The following is a 24,656-nucleotide window of genomic DNA, read 5'->3' as shown; positions in this document are numbered from 1 at the left end:
CTTCAGCAGTACCTTGAGTATGTGCAATTCATGTGGTTCTTGCTCCTTCTTTTCCATACAATTCAAAATGTCAGATGCTCAGTGTACTGGCTTATGCTCGTTCCACAAAAGTATTTTTAATCAAAATAATTTTCTGTATGTTAATGTGCTACAAGGCTGAGAAACTACTGAATGATTTGCTTCAGTTTACTGGTTGAATTTTACTATTCCTAATCTACTCTTGTGATCTAATATGCTAAGTACATACAAAATTTGATATAGTAGCAAAAGCAATAAATGGGGGCATGTTACTGAGCTTTTTTTCCACAGGAAACATTTCAGATAGGATTCAATGTATAGTAAATTTAAAGTGAGTATTACATGCTGATAGCTGAGTGTGGCCTGTACTTGCTGTGGAATAGCAACTTCTTTGATTATTTGTGTAGTCACTTAAAGGTCAAGACTGTGTGTGAGCTGGTTTAACTCTGTCTCAAAACAGGGAATATCTATTGCAGTACACTTGAATAATTTGTGTGAGGATACAGAAATTCTTATTTTTCAAGCCTGCCAGAAGAATTTAAGTGGAGTGAGGATTTTAAAAAATGGAAAACAAAAGTAAGATAGTTAATAGTTTTCTTTCACTGCCTCAAAAAAAAAAATCTGGCTTTGCTCCAACCAGACTTTTAATTTGGGCCCACTCATAGATTGTGCATTTGGCCAAGGCTTGGCAGAGTCTCACAAAACAGACAAATATAACATAAGTACTTCTTGAAAAGTGTATGCAAGCAACTTGCTAACACCCAAAGGACAGGGGTTTTGTTGATTTTTGGGGTTGTTTGCTTTTTAAGCCTCCGCAAGTTTTGTGTATTCTGAATTTCCTCCAGAAAAATTAATTGTGATGAAAACAGACTCCATGCTTTGGTTTACCAGGAAAACCACTGTGTGTGGAGGAGGTCTTTGAAATGTAGGTCTCAGATTTCTCAGAATAAACTGGAACTGGCCCTCTGTCCTTCGTATGAAAGATTCCTGGCTTCCAAGACCAGATCATGCATTTGTACTGGCTACTGTTTCCTGTCTAGGCATGAATTTACTGGTTAAGGATACTCCATCATTATGTGATTGGTTAAATACACACGGGATTTGTTTTGAGAATCTGGAGGATTTTATTACATAGCAAGAGTGAGGATTTGTGGAATACTATTTCCATCCCATCCCTTTGGTATCTTGACTACATTTTACATTTCCATCTTACAAGCATCTGCCCTCTTGATAGCTTACTAATTTTCAGGAAGATAGGGGAGATGATACAGGCTAATCCTACAGGTGGTGAAGAGCAGTTGCAGAAACAATACATGAGTTAGGCAGAACACCTCCCAGCCTGGCAGAGAGCTGTGGCAGATCCCAACTTCCATTGTAGCAAAATCCACAGAAGGAGCAGGACTGTGTTCTTTTCTAATTTAATCTGGTAAAATTGAGGTCTGAAATCCCTTCATGAGATTGTTAACAGTGGAGAAAACTCAAGTGTTGGTACATCTGTTCATCAGCATCACATCTAATAATATATCAGAAGTGAGAGAAAAGGTGAGTGAACATGGGAAGACCCTGGACTGTTCTGCTGTAGCTATGACAAATGACCTGTTCTCCTTAAATAATTTTGCTCGGTCCGTGTATTTGCTCTCCTTAAATAGTTCTGATCTTTGTGTATATTTGATAACTCTTAATATCATGGCTTCAGATTGGCAGTTATTTACGTTTTTCCCTGACCAAGCTATTTCAAACTTTTAATGGCCTGGTCAACTACTTAGATAGTACCTTGTCTTGGTTGGGATGTTTACATTCTCTTGGACCCTCTTTTGAAACTCAACCAACAATTTCTTTGCACTGTCTTTCTTTAGAGAAAGCACTTTTAACAACTTGCTCGAGCAGTATAGAGCAAGTGAACTGCAAATTTTGATAACAGGCCATCTTTATATGATATTGATTAAGAGGAGATGTATTATTATGCCTTGCCAAAGAAGATTTTTTTAGCAGCCTAGGAAAGCTCCGGTTCAAGTCTTAATTTAAAGGAATCCATTCCTTTGTGGTTTTTCACATATCATGACTGTCCAACTGAGACTTCAGTCTCTTAGAAAGAACTATATCATTCCAGTTCTCTAACAGAGCTATTTTAAAGTTTCAAATTTATTGCAACTTTTGGTAGTATGTTTAAGGCTTTAAACAGTAAGCTCACAAACCTTACCAACATATACTTCAAACGGCATTTTCTTATTAGAGGGTGCCATTACTGCTCTCCTTTGGTAAGGAAATAGTCAAGAGTTGCCTGCAGTGGATACGTATGAAAAACTGAACATGCTTTATAAATTGATGGTGATTTGATAGGAATTGTGCTGTCCACTTTTATTCCATAACACTTTCTCCTGTCAGTATGAGATGGATCAGATTGGAGAAGGACCCCTGTTAGTGTTTGGGACCATTCTGACACATTTGTACTGAGCAGCACAGCATTGGGGACCAGAGGGTGTAGGTAAACCTTCCAGCTGACCTAAGGAAAAGAACTTTGAAAAGGATGGGCTTCTGTGCAATGGATACACATTTGCCATGTGCAGATGTTTAAAATAAATAACAAAAAGCTGTCAAGTAACCTTCCTCTCTGTGATTAAATAAGTCAATACCATTCTGCATCTGTCATGAACTCAGTCATTTTTAATTTTTTAATGTGTGTTACGACTGCAGCAGGAGTAAGATTGTTTTCTCATGGTTCCAGTTAAAAATTTGGAAAGGAAAATACTGACATAGATGGCAAACTTACGATAAATTTTTGAAAAAAAAATTATGATAGCTAAGAGAAGTTACCTAATTCAAACTACAGAGTGTACTGATGTGTATGAACTAATACAAAATGGTTTGCAAGAGAGATTAAGGGATTATCAATATTGTAAATTATGAGCAATAGCTTTTGCATCCCACTGTGGTCTAAGTGTGATTTTTTAAATAAGCAGTTTTTTAGTTGATGCTATGCCAACTGATGTTAGTGTAGAAATCTTCTGTAATAATTTCTGTTATTCTTTAATTATTGATTAGGATCAAAGCATTTCGAACCCTCCAAGAAGCTCTCAAGTGCAACTATGAGCACTGGCAAATATGGGAGAACTATCTTCTCACCAGTACAGATGTTGGAGAGTTTTCAGAAGCAGTTAAAGCTTATCACCGGCTTATGGACTTGAGAGAAAAGTACAAGGATACACAGGTGGGAAAGTTTTCATGTTTAGTCATCCTATATGTTCACCATTTTTTGTTCTGGGACAGGTTACTGATAGCTGCTGATAGTGGTAACAGTAATGACAGTGCACATGCCAATGAAGTTATGCAGGCAAGTGATTTAAGTTTTGGAGATTTGGACTCTTAAGAATAAATACTTAAAATGAAACTGGACAAAACTGAAAACCTTTGCATCCAGATTGCAACACACTTTGTGAAAGAACATGCATAAGCCTTGCAGTTTTAAGGCCTATTTTTATGTAAAATTCAATGTATAATCCCAGCTTTCCATATTGTTCCTGCATATCTCTGTATCAGAATCAATATAAATTATTCGGTTTAAAGAAAAGGAAGCTTTTCCCATGTGTTGGAAAATTCCACAAATGAGCCTTTGAAAGTAAATTGAATTAATTACTGTCAGAAAATTGATTCATAAAAACAGAACAGAGAAAAATAGAAGAGGTATTTTGCTCATCTTTCACTGTAGTTCAGTTAAGTTCAGTTAAGATTGGTGTTTGTAAATGTATACTCTGGACAAAATCCAGAGAACCTTCGTGGGATGTTACTTTGCCAGAAACCAGGTCCTGATCCAAGCAGGGTTCTGTACACTCAGTGAAAATAGCAAGGTGAATCTGAAAGGCAGGCCAGAGAATCTCTCAAGAAGAGTAGTAAAATACCTCCAAGAGCCTTTGCAAAATTAGCAGATCTGGTTGAAGAGCTTATGAGCTCTTAGGGAGATTGTGTAGTACCAGAGTAGGAGGAACCAGCTGCTGCTGCTCATGGATCCCAGGAGTATGTTTTATTTCTTGTCTCATAAAAAGAGAAAAAAGTAGCTTTCCTGGATCTTGGGAATTTGAGTCCAGTGATGAGGCGAGAGAGCAGATAGAATTAGTTCCGATTGTGGAAGCATCTCATGGTCATGGGGGGCAGGGATGTTAAATACTTGTTTCACATTGCTTTTTAATAATAGGTTGTACATGAGTGCAATACTTACTACTAGTGAAGCCAGTCATGCACAGGATAACATTCTGTATTAGTAAAATCTTTTAGGTTTGATATAGCTAAACATTAAACATCAGCACTAAAGAGTGTTATAAACTGTGGTAAAGATTAGTGTGTTTGGCAGCTAGAGTACTGTAGTACTGGTGGAGCCTGTCGTGGAGCATCTTGTAGATGGCTGGCTTTTTTCAATTATTTTTTTCTCAACTGCTACTTAAAATAGCATTTTTGGGGTGGTCTACTGTATTATTTTAAACAGACAGACAGGTGACTAGGAATAGAGTTTTCTAAATCTATTTGCCCATTTGCGATATTTTGAGATGATACATACGTCTGTTACTGTTATATGTCAAATTTTATGTAATACATTTTATAAAAGGATTTGAGGATATTGCTTGTATTCAGTTCCTATTTTTGTTGCATAACTTTTTTCATCTTGTTCTCATACAACTTTTATGATTTTGTCCGAAATATATATACTATCTTTCCTAAATTCTTTTTGCATCTTAATTTTAACTTTGGCTTCTGATATGTGAAGTGTTTTATGGGTTTCATTGTAACTTCTAATACAGTTGTCTCAATTAAGATGATTTTACTAGTTGCCAAGAAAAACCTCAGAGCCTGATGAGAGAATTTCAGGCTTGAAACAGTTATCTTACAAGGAAGAGAAGAGTATTTCTGTAGCAAAACAAAAAAGCAGATAAAGGCTTCTGCTGAAAATGTTTGCAAAGTTCACCATTAATTGGTGAGCGTCTCCTTTTTTCCAGCTGGACTGTTTTAAATAGGGATGATCTATAAACATCTTGTGCAATTGTATTTTGACAATGTGAAATCATGAACATGAGTAAATGAAAACATACACCATTGTTTCCATTCAACATAGTGTCATCTTCTCTCAGGTTATATTTAGTCATTTGTAGTCATAGATTTTAATTGATAGACTACTGAGCTACATGACATAGTGGTGAGAAACAAGGTAGGAATTTAAAAAAAAAATAAATATGCACACGACTAGAAGAAACAAGTTGAGTCATTGATTCCAGTTCTTTGTGAAAACCAGCTGCCCTTAGCATAATCATTGTTGCAGAATACCCCTTGTGAGACTGAATGTACTGTTTGAAATGCCCTTGATTTCTGGAGTTATATCAGACTTTTTCATTTTATTTCAGAATAGCGTGAAGTCATATATTTAAATCACCGATTTCTTCTAATAATAGATTTCTTCTAATAATAGATTCAGATTCCTGTTGGCAATTTCTGTTTGGCCTTTGTGCCTAACAGGATTGTTAAGATTGGATTGTTGTCCTTTTTGCCAGTCTTCTGAGTACAGCACACAGATTTGGGAAATTTTGCTTCTCTGCTGTTCTAGTTATTCATTAATGCCATCCCTGTGGCCAAGGTTCTGAGATCATGATATCATGAAGCTTGAAATTATGTATGCACAGATTCTGCAGATATAATTGAACAAGGAAGAGCTAAAAGGTTCTTTATAGATGAGCAACAATGAAGCAAAAGATTACAGCAAGGGACAGTTTCAGAAGTATCAGTTTGTTAGCATTGTGTGTAAATATTAAAAGGACATTTTCTTACCTTCTCTCCTTACTGGTTCTTAAGATTCCTCACATTTCCATATATTTCTTAATGTTCACAAAGCTGAGAAATATAGCTGGAAAACATTTGGTATTTGTGTTATGTAATAAAATATAAAGGTTAACTGAATTATCTCTAGTTTCCACTAGTAAATCAGTCACTAGAAAGTACCCAAGGAGAAAGCCTTACGTATTATAATCATCAGTTTGGTCTCTGAATTATTGGTATGAGCTAGTAAATATACCTGGAATGTTTCTGCAACTCCTGACTATTCTACTTTCTGTCACATGTGGCACTTGTGGAGGCAGTCAACCTTTTTTACTTGGTACATTGCAGCCTTGTAAATGACTAAGTTATTTTGTGGTTGGAAAAACTGTTCAGATATATTGTTTCAGAAACCATATCTTTGTTATGTGCTGTCAAAGATTATGAGTACAGAAGTATGGACAAAGGGTTCCACTTTGCAATTCTGTGCTATTTTGATTCTAGCAAAGTTTTTCTGGTACCCTTTCCATCAAGTAACATCCTCATCTCAGCAGTTTGTGTTGCCAAACCATTTCTAACAAAAGGGCATAAGAGCATGTTCCAAGGGGATTTTGAAAAGCGAGGGTAGGAATTAATGATTTATAGAGCTCTACTTCATTTAAGTAGCTCATAATGACAATTGTCTTTATTATAAAATCCTTAATTTGGAAGCAGAATTGGGAGAGCTCACAGACTGTAGATTTGTCATTTTGGATCTGTTATCTGAGGGTTCTCATCTTTCTTGGGCCACTGTCAAGTTTGGTTAGTATTAGTGAAGCATCTAAAAATGGTTTGTCCAAGAGAATTTTTATATGAAAGGAGTTGTTTGGAGAACAATTGTGAAATGAGAGTAACTGATGAAAATCGCAGCATTTATAAATTACTTGGTTTATTTCTAAGATTTTGTCTCACAGTGTCTTTTGTTCAGTTTGTAGTAAACACTTTATTCACAAAAGCAAAGGAGAAGGAGTAATGTAGATGGCGTGATGTCATACTAAACATGAACTCTCTGATCATATGGAGCCCAGTTCATTAGAAGAGACATGAAAAAAACCAATCAACCAAAAAAATCCTCTACTGTTTGTTTGGGATCTTGGGCCAACAGAGCATTGCTCTAGTAGTTTAGTATGTATGGCAGTTTAAATGATCTCAAAGATACAAATTCTAACATTTGTGGCAACCTAAATGCAAAGTTCTGCTACACTGCTAATACTTTTGTATGATTAGTACAACTGACTTGCAGTTAGAAGTAACTCTGTTTAATAAGTGTTCACAACCAAGTAGCATTAATGATCCATTACTGTTTAATGGACCCTTTAATCTGGGTCTTGACACTAGTTTCATTTTAACTGCTGTAGTGCCAAAGCTTACATGATGGATTACAGAAGAAGGAAATCGATTATTATGACAGAAGTGTAAGCAAAGCCAGGACTCGATGGGAATAGGGGTAATTTTACAGTTGCTGCATCCTGTTGATTAAGGAAACTCCTTTTTTTCATGTACAGACAAAATATCATTGGCTTTAAAACTTTTGTCGATTATATATGATATTCACATGAACTAACATTTTGGACTTTGATTAACAGTTCATAAAACTGAGGAATTGATGGAGAAGTCATACATCTATGCATGAATTCTCAGGACCAATTCTAGTTCCTTGTCAGAAGGGAACATAGTTTAGTGGTTTTTCTTGCACCTCTTACAGTTTTTTATTACAGTGCTGTAGTAATGGAAATATCAACACTTGCTAGTGTTTTTCTAGCAAGTCATTATAGAAGACCTGGTTAATGATGAGGCTTGGTGCCTTATATTCCAATTCATTAATATAAATGAATTTCAGAATTTTTAGACTATTAATAGCTGATCGTATTTTCTGTTATCTTAAGAGATCTTGAAAAGAAGGAAGGAACTGGTCATATCATTTTATAAGGAATATAAGCAACTACTGTTGTTTTGGGGAGACAAGAGGGGAGCTGTTTAACTCATGTTCAGATGTTACTGTGATACCATTAGTTCTGAAAAAGTAGATGTATATTTGTTTTCACTCCTTTATTACTTAGATTTATTTAATGAAATTATCAGCCATTTCAATTGATTTGGGTTGTTCTGCCAAGAATTTTCTGTATCTGATAAAACTCGTTATTTTTTGGGATGCATTGTAATTGAGTCATTCTATAGAAGAAAAGTTACTTTAGGAAAGTGACGTACCACAAATGCTAAACTGGGTGTGTTTTTATTCCAAGTGTAATATACTTTGATACTGTCATAATTTTTGCATTACTTTCTGCCAGTGATACTTTCCTGCATCTTGATTTGTGAGGATGCATCCCATTCTGCTTTTAATAGAGCAGTGGTGTATTTGTAGGGTTTGCAGCTATCACAGGTCATCTTTGAAGTTAGTTTTATTACTACTTTGATATTAATATTGCAGTGAGTGTGATTTCATCGTGTTACTGTCATGTAGACAAAAATGTTGAAGCATTAAAGTTGCCAAATGACAGGCTCACAAGTTAGGAAGTAACAGCAAGGAGGTGTTCGTGGAACTCTTACTGGCCTCTCTTGAATGCAAGCCTGATGAAACTTCCATTTTGCTTTAATCCTTATTTCTTCCCCAGTCTCTGTGTCTCATGCCCTGCACAGGACAGGTATTACTTACTTGATAAGCCACAGCTTTTCTGGGGTTTATTTTCTTCTAATTCATCATATGATCTACTGCCTTGATATACATTTGCTGTTTATTATTTTGCTGGGAAGAAACTGAGGCAAAGCAACACTATTTTCTAGTTTTCAGTGTCCAGTTTGGGACAAAAATAGTGGTATGATGTAGCATTTTTTACATGCAAAGCCAAGCTCCCACCAGCAGCTGCACGTGCTCAGTGTTTCTGCAGGTCAGATCCCACATTCTCAAGCCAGTGATTCCAAAAGTATGGCCACTAATAAGTACTTGTAGAAGAGTTTGATGGAGCTGATTTGACTAGTAATTCACCAGGAGTGCATTAAAAACAGAGATTCCCAAGGTGGTATTCCATTGCCTTCCATCTTGTCTACTGTATATCTTTCACTTTCTGCAGGTTGTTAAATAGAGGTCCTGGAAAAAAGCGTGTCTTCCATTACCTGAATTAATTTGGCTCAGTCTGTTCACTGATCTTTTTATAACTGTTTAGAAGGTGAAAATATCTGTAAGATATTTTCTGTTTACCCAAATTTCTGTCTTAGATTTTTGGCCTCTTCACCAACATAGAATCTTATAGATGAGGTTTAAATCAGTTGAATTACTCGGTGTATTTCTTAATAAATTCTGTACTTGTCATATGGCACAATCATGAATAGAGATCAAATATTACATATAACATTATATATGTTGTCTAATATATATATTACATATCAAATCAACTGATGTTGATTTGAGTTGAAATAACTCTGTCCTGCTGCTTTTTTAAGGTGCTGGCTATTCTGGTCAGAGCGGTAGTTGATGGTCTGGCAGATCGTGCTGGAGAGGTATCAAGTGGATTGAAGGGGAAACTGCAAGAGCTCTTGGGCAGAGTCACTTCACGAGTGACAAATGATGGCACAATCTGGAGACTTTATGCCCAACTTTATGGAAATGGAGAGAATGGTAGTGGTGAAGATATTGAAAAGGTAAGAACTACAGTGCTACAGTAGAACATGCTCTTGTTCCAGACCTGTTTTACTTCAGTGTTGTTATAGGCTCATTGTCTTTTCTTCGTGTTCCTACAGCACACATTTCTGTTACACACAACAGGAGCAAAATGTTTTACATCAGTTTTCTTGGACTTGAAAAAAAATCCTTTTTTTTTTTTACCAGTATTTCATTTCAAAACGTCATATCACAGCATATGTGTATTGTCCTGAATTTGTATTCTGAAACTTTTCTTGGCAACAGTCTAACATCTATAATCAAATGGTGGTATGGGGTTTGGCTGTTTTTTTAATTGAAATCTTTGATTCTGAAGACAGGATATTGCAGCTTCTGGAAAAAAATTGATCTTAAAGGCATGATTCAGTAGCAGTATAAGCCATCTGTGTTCTTTAAATCACTAAGGGAAAATGCACTTAAAATAATCTACACCACAGTTAGAGGACCCAGAGTAGAATTTTTTTGACCTTTATTAGCTTAAAATGGAATTAAATAATGCTATTTAATACTTAGTCTATTTAACCATTGTTTTCTCTTTACCCATCACTGGGCATTGCTATGTTAACTTCCATTTCTTGTCCTTATCACTTCCCAAGGAATTAAGTTGATTGCATTTCCAGAACAAACACTGCACTGCTAGAAGTGTTTACTTTGTTGTATGCTGGAGTGTGCTTTCCATTTGGTACTAAATTTCAAAAAGTTCAAATAGCCTTGCACAGTTCAAAAATAATTACGGGTTATCAGATCTTCACTGAAGTTGAAGATATACAAGGTCAGCATTCAGTATGTATTCACTAATGGGGATATGCCTTTGGCCTGGGCAAAAAATGCCTCTCTGGAAGATTGCTTGGATGTCAAGCAAGGAAGATGGTTAGGCCTACAAAGTGTATTGCCATGGGCTTAAATTTATAATCATTTGTGCCTTGTTCATTGTCTCTTTGTGTTCTGCCCTGTAAAGAGCCTTGTTTAGTTATTGCTAGTGTCTATTATACCTCCAATTCCTCCCTTTTATATTCCCTATTTTTCTTTACAGCCCAACAGTAAAAGGGATTTGGCCTGTTTATAATGCAGAAATACAGACACTGCAATATCCTGTAATATATCCTCAAATTCTTACTCAGACATGCAAAGCAGCAGAGGCCCTGTCTATACTATGAATGTAATCATTTCAGAATCTGGTCACATCATGGTATTTTAACTAACCCAGTTAAAAACATGGTTTCAATTTGTCGAGTAGACAGTACTTTAACTGTGTTTCCTAATCAGACTGGTTGTGGAACACACAGTCTAGCTTGCCTGTGAGATGGAATGATGTTTATAAATACTTAAGGTATGCTTACATGTGTATCCAAATATCCTGGTATGACAGTACCATAGATCCAGATTGTACAAGAGCAAAACTGCCTACAACCACAGCATATATTAATTTACAGTGTAAAAATTAATTTGCAATACACTAAATAATCACTGATTTCTGATATCATCTTATGAAGTAGAAATGATAAAATCAGCATTTATTGGCTTTACTGCCACAAGCACCATCATGGATCAGTCAGATATTCAGTGGATATAACTGTATCTGTAGAAAAATTCTAGATGTGTAGTCAGTTTGCCAGCCATATTTATTAGGCAAAAGAATTCTAAAAGAGCATTATTTACTATACTGTGACATCAAAGGGCAAAGAGATGGGAATAGACCTTTAAAAGTGTCATGCACCTCCTTACAAATGTAGGGTTTGACCTTTATTCCTTATCTTTCCATTCTGCACCTTATTTCGTGCAGGTTTAATTACATTTAACCGATTTTGTTCCTAACATGGAATTTGAAAGAACAACCTCCTATGTCTGGCTATTGCAAAAGTGTGTCTTGGTTGCTGGGTTTTTTTACTTTTCTGTTGTGCTGATATATTTGATGCCACATGAATCACTAGGGTCTACAGTTATAATTCACAACAGTGCTTTGTAAATTGAATCAAAGACAAGGTTTGCAAGTTAGGAGTGTAAAACTGCTGAAGTGTTGAGTTTGTGGTTCTGTTTTGGAGTTTTTTTCTTTAGCTTAGCATATATTCACTCTCACACTTCAGTGTATCTGAACTGCCACCTGGTTCATTACTTCGTTCTTCCCTATACTGAATGCAGTCCAGTCCACACCTTTCCCACTGAGGAATCTTTCCATTCTTCAAGTTCCCTGCTGATCCATCCCAGGCTATGAATCCTTTCTGTTCCCTGAACTTTCCCCAGCTCATAACTGTTTCCTTTCAGGATAAACCCAGGTTCCAGAAGTGCAAACAAACAGCCCACAAGACTGAATTCTTTTCCCTCCTTGACATCTGTCAGCAAAGCCCCCCTAATTTGCTGCTCTGACTCAGACACATGCAGACTGAAATCAGACTGCTGTAAAAACTGTTGCTCCTTCTCTTGGAAATTCTTGCCTCTGCTTGCCAGAACTGCTACCAGTTATAACCTAGGTTATTATGAAATTATTAATTCACTCTGGTTTGACTTAATATCCCCTCATTGCCATTTAGAGTAGCATGAGCAGTTCAGTCACCTGTGCCGTAGTGATTGGAACTGTGGTGGAGAGAGAAGGTAGAGGCTTCTGGGGTTACAACCCTCAAAATCAGAAGCCTTTACTGAGTCCCCACAAGGCAGCTCATGTACATGTACCACACTGAATTTTTTAAATTCTTTTATTTTATACTTAAACACTTTAAAAAGATAACCAGAGAGTTGTCATTGAACTAAGCCATGTAACTTTTGGCATGTATTTGTTTCAAGTTTTTGATGCTGTAGAAAGAAAACAAAATTCAAAAGCAAAAATTAATTTCCTCTGCTAAAATTCTTTTTTATTCCCCTTAATTGGACATTGCATCCATGTTGTTTACTTTTTTTATTCCTGTTCTCACTAAGAACCAGAGCAGTATGGCAACTAATAGCTACATCTGTAAAATGCATATTTCCCAGGATTACATACACAGGAAGAAAGCTTTGATGTATTCAGTTATAATTTTTTTAGCTATGAATTAGCTGTTTGAAGTGTGAATGCAAGTATTTTTCTGTTTTTCATGTGCATTTAATTATGATGACTTGGCAAACATGGGTCACATCCATCAGTCTAGACAGATTTTTAAAAGATAAAGATTAGACACATGTTACTTTATGTGCCTCTCATACTTGAGCTGCAGTATTGGTGAAGAACATCTGTGTTCCAGCTGGCGCTTACTGCTGCGGAGGAGGACACTGCGCCAACTCACAAGAAATCAAGTACAGTAAAGATAGATTCACTTTCTGGATTCACCACTAATTTTGTAGATGCTTAAAACTAATTTAGTCTCCTAGTTGATTTTCTGATACACTAACATTTTTTTTTCCTCCTTGCAGTCACTGCAGTATCTAACTAAGGCACATAAATGTGAAATTCAATCAAGTGATTGGGAGAAAGATGTTTCTTCTTTTAAGGAAGTGGTGAAAGGAGCCATAGAGATTGCACATGGTATGTTCTGCCTGAAAAGGACTTCTATTTTTCATAAAAAGTGCGACAAATATTTATTAAGCTTGGTGTCAAAATAATACTCTACTTGTATTTATTGCTACTACTAGGAGTCCTGTAACAGAAAGTATCATCCTGATACTGCATACAAAAATATACTTGGAATGAGGCAGAAATTGTGTGTAGGGTGAGTCAGTAAACATATGACTGGTGAACATGGAAGCAAATAATTTCATGATCTAGCAACTTCATAATGCAAGTGAAAAGGATCTGCAGTTCATCTCAGTCCTCAGATCATCACAAATTGTTTGATTGAGTGTGCCAGTCATGAAATAAATGAAACCTAGTAAGATTATTCCGTGTTCTGTGATACTTATGTTTAAGAAGGATACAGATACCTGTTGTTTTTAGAGTTATCTTCTCAGAATTACTTGGATTTTTTTTTCTTTGTGTGTTTTGGGGGGGATATTACATTTTGAATTGTCTGTGGAGGGTATCAAGATCTTTAATGAAATGTTTTTGTTCAGAGATTATTGCTAGAGTGGTAATGCTTTTTTGTTTTGGGGCCCTTCTGTGTTTGGATTCTAGTGGCTATAAAATGCAGCAAGAACAAATCAAATCGTCAGGAAGCTTTGCAGATACTTTCTTCAGCTCGGCTCAACTTGCGTGGCTTGTCATCCAAGGCAAAGGTAGGAATGTTTGAAAGATAGGAACCTTTGTTCTGTTGCCAGAATTTCTCTGTTTTGAATCAATTATAGATCATACAATACCTGCCTGTCTCAATGCATCATCAGGTGGGTGCTCATGTCTGTACTGTTAAGGATTCTAGTTTTAAGTAAATTTTTATTTCCCTTCTTCCTGCTAGGCTTTGATTGCAATACTAGTCTAAGAGGCAGCACTGATGTTTTAGAGTAAGGTAGAATTTTAGTTAAAATGTTGGGCAAACATTTGAATGTTTGAAAGCAGTCAGTCATTTCAAAGACCTGCTTTTAATGTGAGTAGTCGTGGGATAGAGTGGGCAGTCTTAGAATAAATGGATCTAAACCTGCAGAAAAAACCCAGATGTGTCAAGATTGCTTTGCATTACTTGGAGTGTTTTAAAAAGAGTTATTTATTAGAAGACAAAACTAGTTTTTAATCTGGTTTTTGTGGATACCCTACCAATTCAGATATCAATTACTTGAAAAAGTCATCATATTTGAATCATACTTTTGCTGTTAAAATACACATCTTGTCTTAAAGAGGGCTTCTTCCTGCCTGTGAAGGAGAGTTAGCAACTGTGAATCACAGAGCTGAGGTTTAATACTATGTGCTTGTGTTACAAAGTGTTGATTCATCATCAGTGTGCTAAACTTGGCTCATTTTCTCTTAAGTCCTTTAAAGTTGCATTAGCAAACACAAGCTGGATATGTAACTCAGTTTTTAGATACAGGCATAGGTAAGACTTTCAAATGTGTTGAAAAGAGACAACATATGTTTTGCTTTTACTCACAAAATATGATTGTTTTCTCTTCAAAGAAGGTGCATAGACTGAACATTACTGTAGAGAAAGCACTAAATGACATAAATTATATTAATATGAATGTTTATAGTTTATATTATGAAAGATTATGTAATATCTGAAAGATTAAGAATGTATGAGTCTAATAAATTCTATTTTAAGTTCCAAAGGCACCAATTAAATGAACATCTATATACTGGGAGCTAATGGTTTTATGGTACTTCTGAGAAAACTGTCATATTAAAAATGAAGCATTGTATATGAACTCACTGGTTTTGCATCGTTTCCAAGATGCCATCTTACTTTTAATTTGAAGTCATATTGGATTTTCAAAGTGTGTTGAAAAGTTTAAAAACTCAGTCATCGTCTGTCAGAACCTATGCACAAACAGTTTAGCACTGTTTATGCCTGTCCAAGCTTGGCTGCATCTCATTGTGCTGCCCTGTGAGTCAATATTTTGTATTTTTAATTTCAGCTGAAAAAGAATGGGCTAAGAGCAGACTCACTAGTTAAGATCTCAGAAGGAATAAAAAAACAGTGGAAAATAATTGATAAAATCCCAAAATTTTGTAGCTGGGACATGCAATTGGAACAAATCAGTAGAACAGGTGAAACAGTGTCACTGCTTGCAGGATCTCTGTCTCCTGGTGTTTGAGCTCCTGTGTTGTGCCAGACTCGTGAAGCACCCACAATCTGCCAAAGGCTGCAGATCAGAAATGTGCTGCTACTGGGCTCTTTTCTGTACGGGGCCTGCTGGGCAGGGACATGCTGTGGCAAATAGCACAGTGGGCACCCTTCTGGTCCTTGTGCTGATGCATCATTTGGATCTGACAGGTGGGGTCAGAAAAAAGAGGAAGGTTATGGAGATGCATTGTAAATGTATGAAATGTGGGCACTGTTTTGGGGAAACATGAGGCACAAAGCCCAAAGAATGATGGTGCTTGAAATTCCCCCAGGCTGTCTCTAGCTGAATAGATTTCTCTAACTGTGTGTAGAGAAAGAAAAAAAAAAAAAGGCAAGAGAAAATAATTATATCATCCTGATTTATTTAGCTGTCTTACCAGAAAGAACCAAACTTTTGTGTCACACTCTCAATGTGAGGTTTTTAGGCTGAAAGTCAAAGAAGTTTCTGTACTTGTAGAATGAACATGTTTTTTTTTTGTGTAAGATGTTCCTTACTGCAGTGACAACATTGTTTTGATGCACAGTGAATACTTTGGTTCAAGCCTTTTAAGTTCATTTTTGTTTATATACATGTCTGTATTATCCCATTATGTTTCAGTGATATAATGATGTACAGATGTACTCCAGAGCAACTTTTGTTTTCTTGGTTTGTTTTTGTCTCTAAATGTAGGCTTTGTGTTTGTGTCAAATGAGGTGTGAATCACTCTCCCTCTACATAATTAAGGGAAAACACGTGTTTGGGTGTCCCCTCTTCCCCATATTTCTGTAGTGGTACCTCACACAGCCTCAGTATTAAATAGATGAAGTTTATGATTGCTCACGAGTTAGCTGCTTTTTTTTGTTTTTCTTAATATCTTAAGGTCTTTAAGAACAATCTGTTTTTATTACTCTGTAGCATTTTATTTTCTCTGGTATAACTTAGTTACACACAGGTGAATGCCTCTGCCCATGCATGTCTTGACATCAGATATGAAAAATATTTATTTGAGGTTTTGAAGAAAATGAAGCAATGGAATATGACACTGGGGAAAATGGTCATTAAAATTCACAAGCAGTTTATCTGCAGGTGGGCTTATAAACTGCAGTGACAGAATGTGAGATGCTCTTCTAATTTGAGTTTCATGAAAAAGTCCTTTACTTTCAATGGAATCAGGAGTCAGCATAGGCAGTCAGGTCAGAGTGGAAACCCCACGTCCACAGCAGGATTTCACCCTTTTGGCACAGTATCAGGTGTGTGGCATGGATTTCAGGTCTTTATACAGGATATGTGTCTGTATGTGTGTGTGCATAACTTCTGTTTATGAGTCACAAAATGGCCTTTTCTTAGAGATACCATCATAGTTTACAAAATTATGAAAAGCTGTATAGAGATGATGTGCTTCCTGTATTTTGTCTCTCCTCTGGAAGAGAGAAACTGTATGTATCTTTTAAAGATATTTATTTATAAAGTACTTACAAGTATTTCTTTTTGTTGTGCAGCAACTTTTCATAGATGTAACAAGTAATGAGGTACACAGTGAGATAGCTGATGAGGTGACAGCTATGGACAACTTGATTGCAGAACTTCAGGAGCTGAGCAACCAACTGAGAGACCAGTGCTGACACATGGACCAAATTTCAGGACAGGATGACAAGAATGTTTCCTTTACCACCGCTTTTGCTGATAAAATGGTAACAATTCTCAGGCAACAACACTCTCAATAAACACTTTTCTGTACAGTGCTGTTCTTGTGGTCAGCTTTTTTCAAAGTTCCAGCTGCCTTTTGAGATTCTTGCTTCCTGGCCCCATCTTACAAAGTAGCATGTTTTGGTTCTTCAGCCCCAGATTTCCTGGAAGAGAGCTGCTGGTGTTTGTAAGGTGATTATGGAGGATTAGTTCTGCCTGCTTCATCCACCTTGGTGCTGGGATGCTGGAGGATGCCCCACCCAGGTGGGAGAGCAGGGGAGGTGCTGGTCTGGAGGAGATGAAGAAGCAAGCAGCAGAGGTGGGAGCTGAGCCCAGCCTACTTTTCCATTTTAATTCAGCATTAATTGATTACAGGGTGGTAGCAGGGTCTTGAGAGCACAAATTTAGTCTTTTTTGTTCTTCAGGTAATATAGTTAAAGCAGAAGGCTTTTTGTTGCATTAGGGTTTGCAAACAGTTATTACATAAAGCAGTATTGGTTTATTCAATATATATAATTTTTGTCCCATGGGCAATAGACCAGTGCTTCATTTGGGCTTTTTATAGGCAGGGAGATTTCCCCCACTAAGGCAGCACTAAAAGTGCAGTCTAATCTAAAATACTTACATCTGACTAGACCCAAGTGTCTTATTTTCATCAAGACTATTTTGCATGGTTTTATTTTTCAGCATCTTTGCTACTGCTCTTTTTAAAATAAGATTTTTTTCAGGGCTTTCCAGAAACCTGTGTGAAATAATTTCCTCACATACACAGTTCTGGCTTGCTCCTCCCCATGTAAATGGTGTGGTTATCTATCTTCTGGCTTTGTAAAGCCTGTGGTATGATCTGTTGCTGAATGGTAAGAATTTTCTATCTCTGAAGAGAAAGCCAGAAGGTACAACTAAATGAAACAATTATTTGGGATTTGAAGTAGCAGTACATGCATGTTAATATGTTGCATGCAGGGGTAAACCATCTTGACTCATCTGTAAAGCTGCACATCTTAGTAAGGCTTCTTAGGATGGAGAACGAATTATTTGGTGACAGTATTTAAACACGAGGTTTCCACAGAAATTGCCATCTTAGTAATAGGTTTACCTGCTAGCAAAGGACAGCTGGCTCCAAAACACCTCTTTGTTGAAATTGCCCAGAAAGAGAGGAGACATTAAAGTTTTTGCACAGCAAGTTTGCTTTAGCTGCTCCCATCTTGCTCATACATACAGTGAGAAGTCTTCCAGACTAAAAAAAAAAAAAAAAAAAAAAAAGGGGCTTAGAGTTTTGTGACAGACTAGCACCACTGCTGTCTTTTTGATTTGTCATTATGTTTTGATGTGACTTAACCTTATTCATTAAGTAAAGGAAAGTATCTTTAAAACTATTATTTTGTTCCCAACACTAAGTTTTTTAGGAGGAAAGGGTTTAGGTGTGGAATAGTTCAGTGGCAGAAAAATCTTCCATTTTTGTAGTAATCCTATGGCAAATTTTAAACCAGAATTACATCCCATGATTAGCTTGAGAACATGAGATTTGAATTTGTTGTCTTGATTTAAAAGATGGTAATTCTGTTGAGTCTACCTGAGACACTTTTATAGCTGCAGTTTGGCGGTGCAGAACATGAAGCTGGATTCATTTTTGTGTAATGGTTTCTGCCTAGCATTATAAAAGATAGATGGGAAGTTAACATTTCATATGGAGTATTAGAAAAGTCTGTGAAAAAGCCTTCAAATCCATTTCCCTTTGATTTTTGTTCTTTTGAAAATTCTTTTTGTTTCTTTGCCTAAGGTGGTCAAGTGAAAACATCATTCTACTCTTTCAGTGTCCCTTCCTTACAGTGCTTCACATGTTTTCTCAATGCAGACCTTTTCCCCATTTGTGCCTCCCTGTCTGAGTAGATGAATGGAATGTGAGCAGCTTTGTCTTTCACCTAATACAGGGGAAGCCTATTGACAACAGACAGGGTGTTCCTGTAGAGTGGGATGACCAGTGTTATGACAGGACATCAGTTTTCCTGTCACAATTAATGTAACAGAGGGGAGATGTCTGCAGAGACATAAATATACAACTTAAATATGTACAGACAATATACATGGTGTGAAAGATGACAAGGCAGGAGCTGGTTCATCGTTAAGGAGTCTGGCTTTTCAGAGCAGATAACAATGCCAGAAGACCTCAGTCTTTATCCATGAGACTGAACACCTGATGTAGATCTCTCTACCAGGTATGTACTTGCTGACTCTTCTTGTATGTTGGTGGTGTTTTCATCTCCCTCAGGTACAAGGTGAGCCCATACTGTTTCTTTGGAGATCATCACAGATCTTTTAAAACTTTCCAGACACAAAAACCATGTCAGTTTTTTATGGTACTGATTTTTTGTGTTCATGCCAGCAGCATTTGGTTCAGAATAGCTTTAGGAGACTGTTGTCATGAAGACAATGTTTCTATAAAAGCTCTGGCTATCAAAAAAAAATCTGGCTAGTATTGAAAGAGGAAGAATAATTTTTTATACAGACTTCAGACTTTCCAGCTCTCCATCTTATGGAAGTGTCTGTCTTCTTACTTGGATCACTCTCATGACAACTGCAGAATCCTTGAGAATTTAGCAAAACTGGACAGTCCTTTCCTGATACATTGTCACATCTGCAAGTAGCTCTATAACTCCTGTGTTTTTTTCAAAGCTCTATGTATAGTGTATGCTACCGATTATTAATTAGTGTAGCATGGACTTGATTAAGAAATATGTTGCAGGAATGGCTTACACTTCACAGTAGAACTTCGGGTACTTTCTATCTTTTTTGTCTTTCTGACTCCAGAAGTATTGGGGTTTCCCCCTTGTGGCCTCTGTCTGCCATTAGAGTTAATGTGGTGTGACATGGAGGTAAAACAGATGAGTCTAGATTTTTCAATTTCTACCAACCCAGACAGGGGAAGCAACTGTCTCAGAATTTTGAAGATGAGCATAAAGCCAGGAATGTATGAAAAAGGATTAATTTCCATGGTCTAAAAGGGTTTGTTACTATGCTTATGACCTAATATGGTTCAACACATGATATATTTTCAGCCCCTGGTGGTTAGAACCCAGGAAAGATCTTCTGATTCACCCAAAGGGCTGTGTTGGGCTGGGTGTGGTACTAAAGGTTTTTTGGGGGTTGGGACATTACTCATGAGCTGAAGTGAGTGTTCTTAGGGCTGGTGGGGCCACACTGACTCAGGCAGGTCATCCCAAGTACAGGCCAGTAAATGTTGTGTTCCATGTCACATTGTCCTTTGTGTTCCTTCCACCACACTGACCATTCAGAAAGGCAGGCAGCTCTCATCCCATCATTCATGCAGAGCTCTGTACTAAAACTATGGAAAGAAATAAAGCTTTGAATAATTTTTCAGTTCTAAAAACAGTGCATGTTTTATATCAAATACAGAGGACACATTTACAAGATCAGCTTTCGGATGTGTACATTCACTGGTTAAAACTCTGCCTCTTCAAAATAAATTAGACAGAAAAAAGCCCAGATATTAATTTTGCTCTGTTTTAGAGAAGCTGTAAACTCTCTTAGAAATTATTTTGACTTAGCTCTTCTGTTCAGTATTTCTGTCTCAGTGTCAATGACTGACAGTACAGATGGACATAATGTATTTCAGGAGAAGAAGCTAAACAAACTCATTCTATTTCCAGAGGAATACAAATTAAAGTAATATACAAGTACCTAATTTTTTCTTCATCTGCATTCATGCAGAGCTCTGTACCAGAAATGCATACAAAATAGGGAAAAGGTAACAGCTGATAGACTACAACATGGGTTCTCTGAACTTAAAAATAAATTGGAATTTGGTAGGAAATACCTTACTGTAAAGAAAAAGAGATTGCCATGAACTGTATGGAGTTCTTTTCAGTGTGACTACTCAAACTAAGTGCTTTGTGTTTCAAAAACCATTTCAAAAATTATTTTTTGTTTATATTGTGTCTATATATTTGTAAGCTTATGTGTATACATGTATAAACAGGCATATACACACATATAGAATCTTGTGTCTTGTCACAGAAACAGTTATTAATTCTGATGGTGTAAGAGGTACATTTACACAAAGGTACATCTCATGAAAGCTGTATGCGTTATAGAGACTAGATGTTGAAAAGTCATTCCTGTACATTTTACATGATGTGTTTCAGGCATAAGACTTGCAAATAAGGTGACTTTCACAAGTTACTGGCAATAAAATGTTTACATTTATACAAAACCAGTGCAATACTGCAGTATACAAATACTGCAGTAGGGCAAGTATTATACAAGTTTGCAGCATTCAGGCGCACTTAAAAATAGATAGGTTTCAATCAACCAGTAGCTTATTCAGGCATGTGCTCAAATATAGTAGCTGCATTCATTAGACAAACATTTCTACTAATCCTTCAGCTATACTAATAAAAGAGTTGTGCTTTATGGGCTAAGTGTAGTAGAACAGGGTTCTCTTTTTAACCATTAACATCCTTCAAAGACCAAGGTCTGATCGTTATTAGTGACAGTATTTTGTTTTGCAGGAAATGAGTTGAAAATTAGTAACTTAACAGCATGTTACTAGAATTCCTTACTGAAAATGGAGACAACCTTGCTTTTGGCAGCAGCTTATATGCTGTAGCTGAAGTGAATTTGTTTCTGCTCTTTGAACAAAAAAAGCCATCAGACAACAGTAGCTATCGTTGGACATTTTAGGTTGTTTTGTTTTACTATTTTTATACCATTTGCCCTTTTACTCACACTTTTGCACCTTTGACTTTCCCTTTCACTTTTTATTCCCTTGTTGAGGCAAGGGAAGTAAGTTTGTGGATTCAGGTTCTCTTCACTGAGCCTGACAAGGATGCCAAGTGAAGTAATTGCTGCTCTTCTCTGCTGAGTTAGATGAAAGACCTATTACAAATTTAATCCACTAATACTGATAAAAACCTAAAATGAGCCTCTGCAACAATTGAGTGATTTAGTATTAAGAACCTGTGTTAAATAACTCTGCTTTCTTTATAGAACTGTTTTCCAAGTTAACCTAAATATTAATGTCCATTTTTCTGTTTCCAGTTTACTCTGATCTGAATGTTTTCTCAGAACACACCAAGAACCTTTTCATCACCAGTGATGTCATATGTCCCTTCTCATTTTTTTCCTATTTATTTTAAACCTCAGTGACCTGTGAGTCAACTACAAGAGTTCTTGGCCAAAAATCAGTGTAACAAACCAGGCAAAGAAGTACCAGCCAAGAGCCATGCAATGGAAAACTGGGATTAACAGCATGAAGATCTTCAAAACTGCAAGTTAGCCTATTAATGACATCACTGCTGAAGTGAAGTAGTTACATTTTTAAAGTTGCATTTAGAAGTTAACCCCTACAATTCAGCTCTTTTCCACTGTCATCTCTAAAAGAACATAATCTTCTTTCTGTCTTAAGTGCAATCATTACATCCACTTGCAAGGATTTTTCTTGCTTAGGAACTGTTTTTCAGTTTCTGCTCACTGGAATGGTGATCCTACAAACACGGAAACTACCTTTGTGATTCTATCTCCACCTTCTCTGGCACAGACTTGACTTGACTTGCCCATCTTTGTAATCTCTCAGCCCTCTGCCAGTTTTGTGACCTTTGGTCCCTGGAAAAGCACTCCTAATTTTTTGTCTTGGGTTGAAAAATGTAACCAAAAATGTACATTCTATTTTCATCTGTTGCAACCGGTTGGAAGATATTGTTCTTTATCTTTTGTAACTCTAGTGGGGGAAGAGGGCAGATGCCTTCTGTTAATGGGACACCAGATAACACCAGATAAGGCAGTGCCTCCTTATCTCTTCCTCCACCCATCCTCCTCCGAGGGACATCATCTGTGAATGGGCCATTTAAGGCCTCTCACATGACTGACAACATTACCTCATTCCATCATGAGATGGTCCACCCAGTGGGAGGAGCCAACCATTCCCTACGCAGATAAAATGGGGACACAGGGACCCCAGATCAGCCAGGTTTTCCACTGAATTTTGGGAGGAAGACTGGACCCATCTCGCCAGCACTGGACCCTTTTTTTCTACAGGATCATCTCTACTCCACAGAACAACATCTGTTGCTCCAGGAAGATTTATTTGGACTGCTTCCAACACCCTGACAGCAGGGTGTCAGCTCGTATCTCTGACTCTGTCAGGGTTTTCTAGGACTTTTGTTTGTTTACTTGTTTTTTTTTTGGTTTTTTTTTTTTTTTTTTTTTGTACTACTGTATTTGTATTTTTTTTAATATTCCTAGTAAACAACTGTTATTCCTATTCCCATGTTTTTGCCTGAAAGCTCCTAATTGCAAAATTGTAATAATTTGGAGGAAGGGGGTTTTTACATTCTCCATTCCAAGGGAAACTCCAGTTTTCCCTGACAGATACTTGTCTTTCCAAACCAAGACATTTTTATAGTTCTTTGTATACTTCTGCCTCACAGCAATTTCATTTTGTGCTTTTCCAGCAGTACTATCCCACCCTGTAATCTCTTTTCCCTGCTTTAAGGTTTGTCTATGAGGTTTTAATAGGAAAGATGCTAGCAAGAACCTTAAGATTGTGATTGTTGTAGAGAGTAGCTTGCAGCAGCATCAAAGATTTAATTTGTAGTGATATGAGAGTTACTTGAAAGAGTGGGAAAAGGGCATTTTCCCCTCTGTCTTCGCTGAGCCCTTTGGGGGAGCACCATGAGTGTTTGCCAGAAAACTCAGACTGTGGAGGAAGAACAGCAGCCCAGAGATGGTGATGATGGTCCCTATGGAATTGCTGAAACAAGGCATAAAAGATTAGCATTCTTCATCAGACAGGAAAGCACAAGTCTTTCCTTAGTAAAAGCTGGAGCAGTAAATAAGCAGACCATACATTGGCAAAGGGAGATGGCAGACCAACTAGAAGTCACAGATGCAGCTGAAGAGAAAAGTAACTCACGGTTTGGCAATATGCCAAGTTAAAAGAACCAACTTTCAGGTATAAACACCAGTGTACTGCAGGACTTGTAACAGCCCATGTAGTCTGAGGGATTGTCTGTCAGGGAATGCTCCAGAGGTACCTGCAGGATTTTTACTTGTTTTATTTGTAGCAGTCCCATCTTCCATGGTTCAGTTTTTGCTATTGTCAATGCTATCACCTCCTGTTAGAGAGATTTTTAATTTGACTGTAAATTCTATGCAGTCCTAAAGCCAGGCATAGTGAACACAGTATCAATCAGTCTGCATTTTCTGTTTGCAAGTGAAAAACAGGCAAGTAATTCATAAGCTTGGCAGGCTACTGAGGGCAGATAATTTTTGTAATCTTAACTTCTTGTCATGCTAAGCAGAGGAAGGTTTCTGGTAGCTAAAGTATATCTTGCATTTGGTCTGTACTTCACAAAGGCTTTTACTACCCTTTTTTTATCTGTAAGAAAACTGGTACATGGAAAAAGCCAGTTGTAAAGAATCAATGTAGAATAACTTACATAGTTTCAAATAGAACTTTAAATTCAGTCCTGTGTAATTTATAAATTAATGGAGGAAGGAGAAAAAGGAACTGGCCTGTGGAAACAATGTGAGAAGTGAAGTCCATAAAATGAAATGAAGCAGTGATAGTACCAAGGACACACAGTGTTGTGATGCCACTCACAGGTGGCACAGGCAGAGAGATACTTGCTGCTGCCTGCACTTGCTGTTTCACTGCAGAAGTTGTCAAATACAGATTCTGATATGTTCCTAACCAGAACTATAGCAAACTTCTGGCAAGCTATTAATCAGGGGGATTGGCACTGAGGTAAGTAGGATTTTTCCAAGTTTCCTGAACATCTTGGACAAA

The 24,656-nt window shown here is 37.0% G+C and overlaps 1 protein-coding gene across 1 annotated transcript in view; it reads left to right on the top strand.

Annotated features, from left to right (window-relative positions):
* Positions 1 to 16,900, top strand: part of TTC27 (tetratricopeptide repeat domain 27) — a 113,417-nt gene extending 96,517 nt beyond the window's left edge. The window contains exons 16-20 of the mRNA XM_063390683.1: positions 3,061 to 3,226; positions 9,292 to 9,489; positions 12,890 to 13,001; positions 13,587 to 13,687; positions 16,663 to 16,900. Coding sequence (XP_063246753.1) covers positions 3,061 to 3,226; positions 9,292 to 9,489; positions 12,890 to 13,001; positions 13,587 to 13,687; positions 16,663 to 16,785 — 700 coding nt within the window. The 3' untranslated portion in view covers positions 16,786 to 16,900. The remainder of the gene's footprint in view (positions 1 to 3,060; positions 3,227 to 9,291; positions 9,490 to 12,889; positions 13,002 to 13,586; positions 13,688 to 16,662) is intronic.
* Positions 16,901 to 24,656: the final 7,756 nt, after the last annotated feature.

Source organism: Prinia subflava, chromosome 2 (genome assembly GCF_021018805.1).
Source record: "Prinia subflava isolate CZ2003 ecotype Zambia chromosome 2, Cam_Psub_1.2, whole genome shotgun sequence".
NCBI classification, from domain to species: domain Eukaryota; kingdom Metazoa; phylum Chordata; class Aves; order Passeriformes; family Cisticolidae; genus Prinia; species Prinia subflava.
Note: the sequence above shows the minus strand (reverse complement) of the source record. Positions and strands in the feature narration are given on the sequence as shown.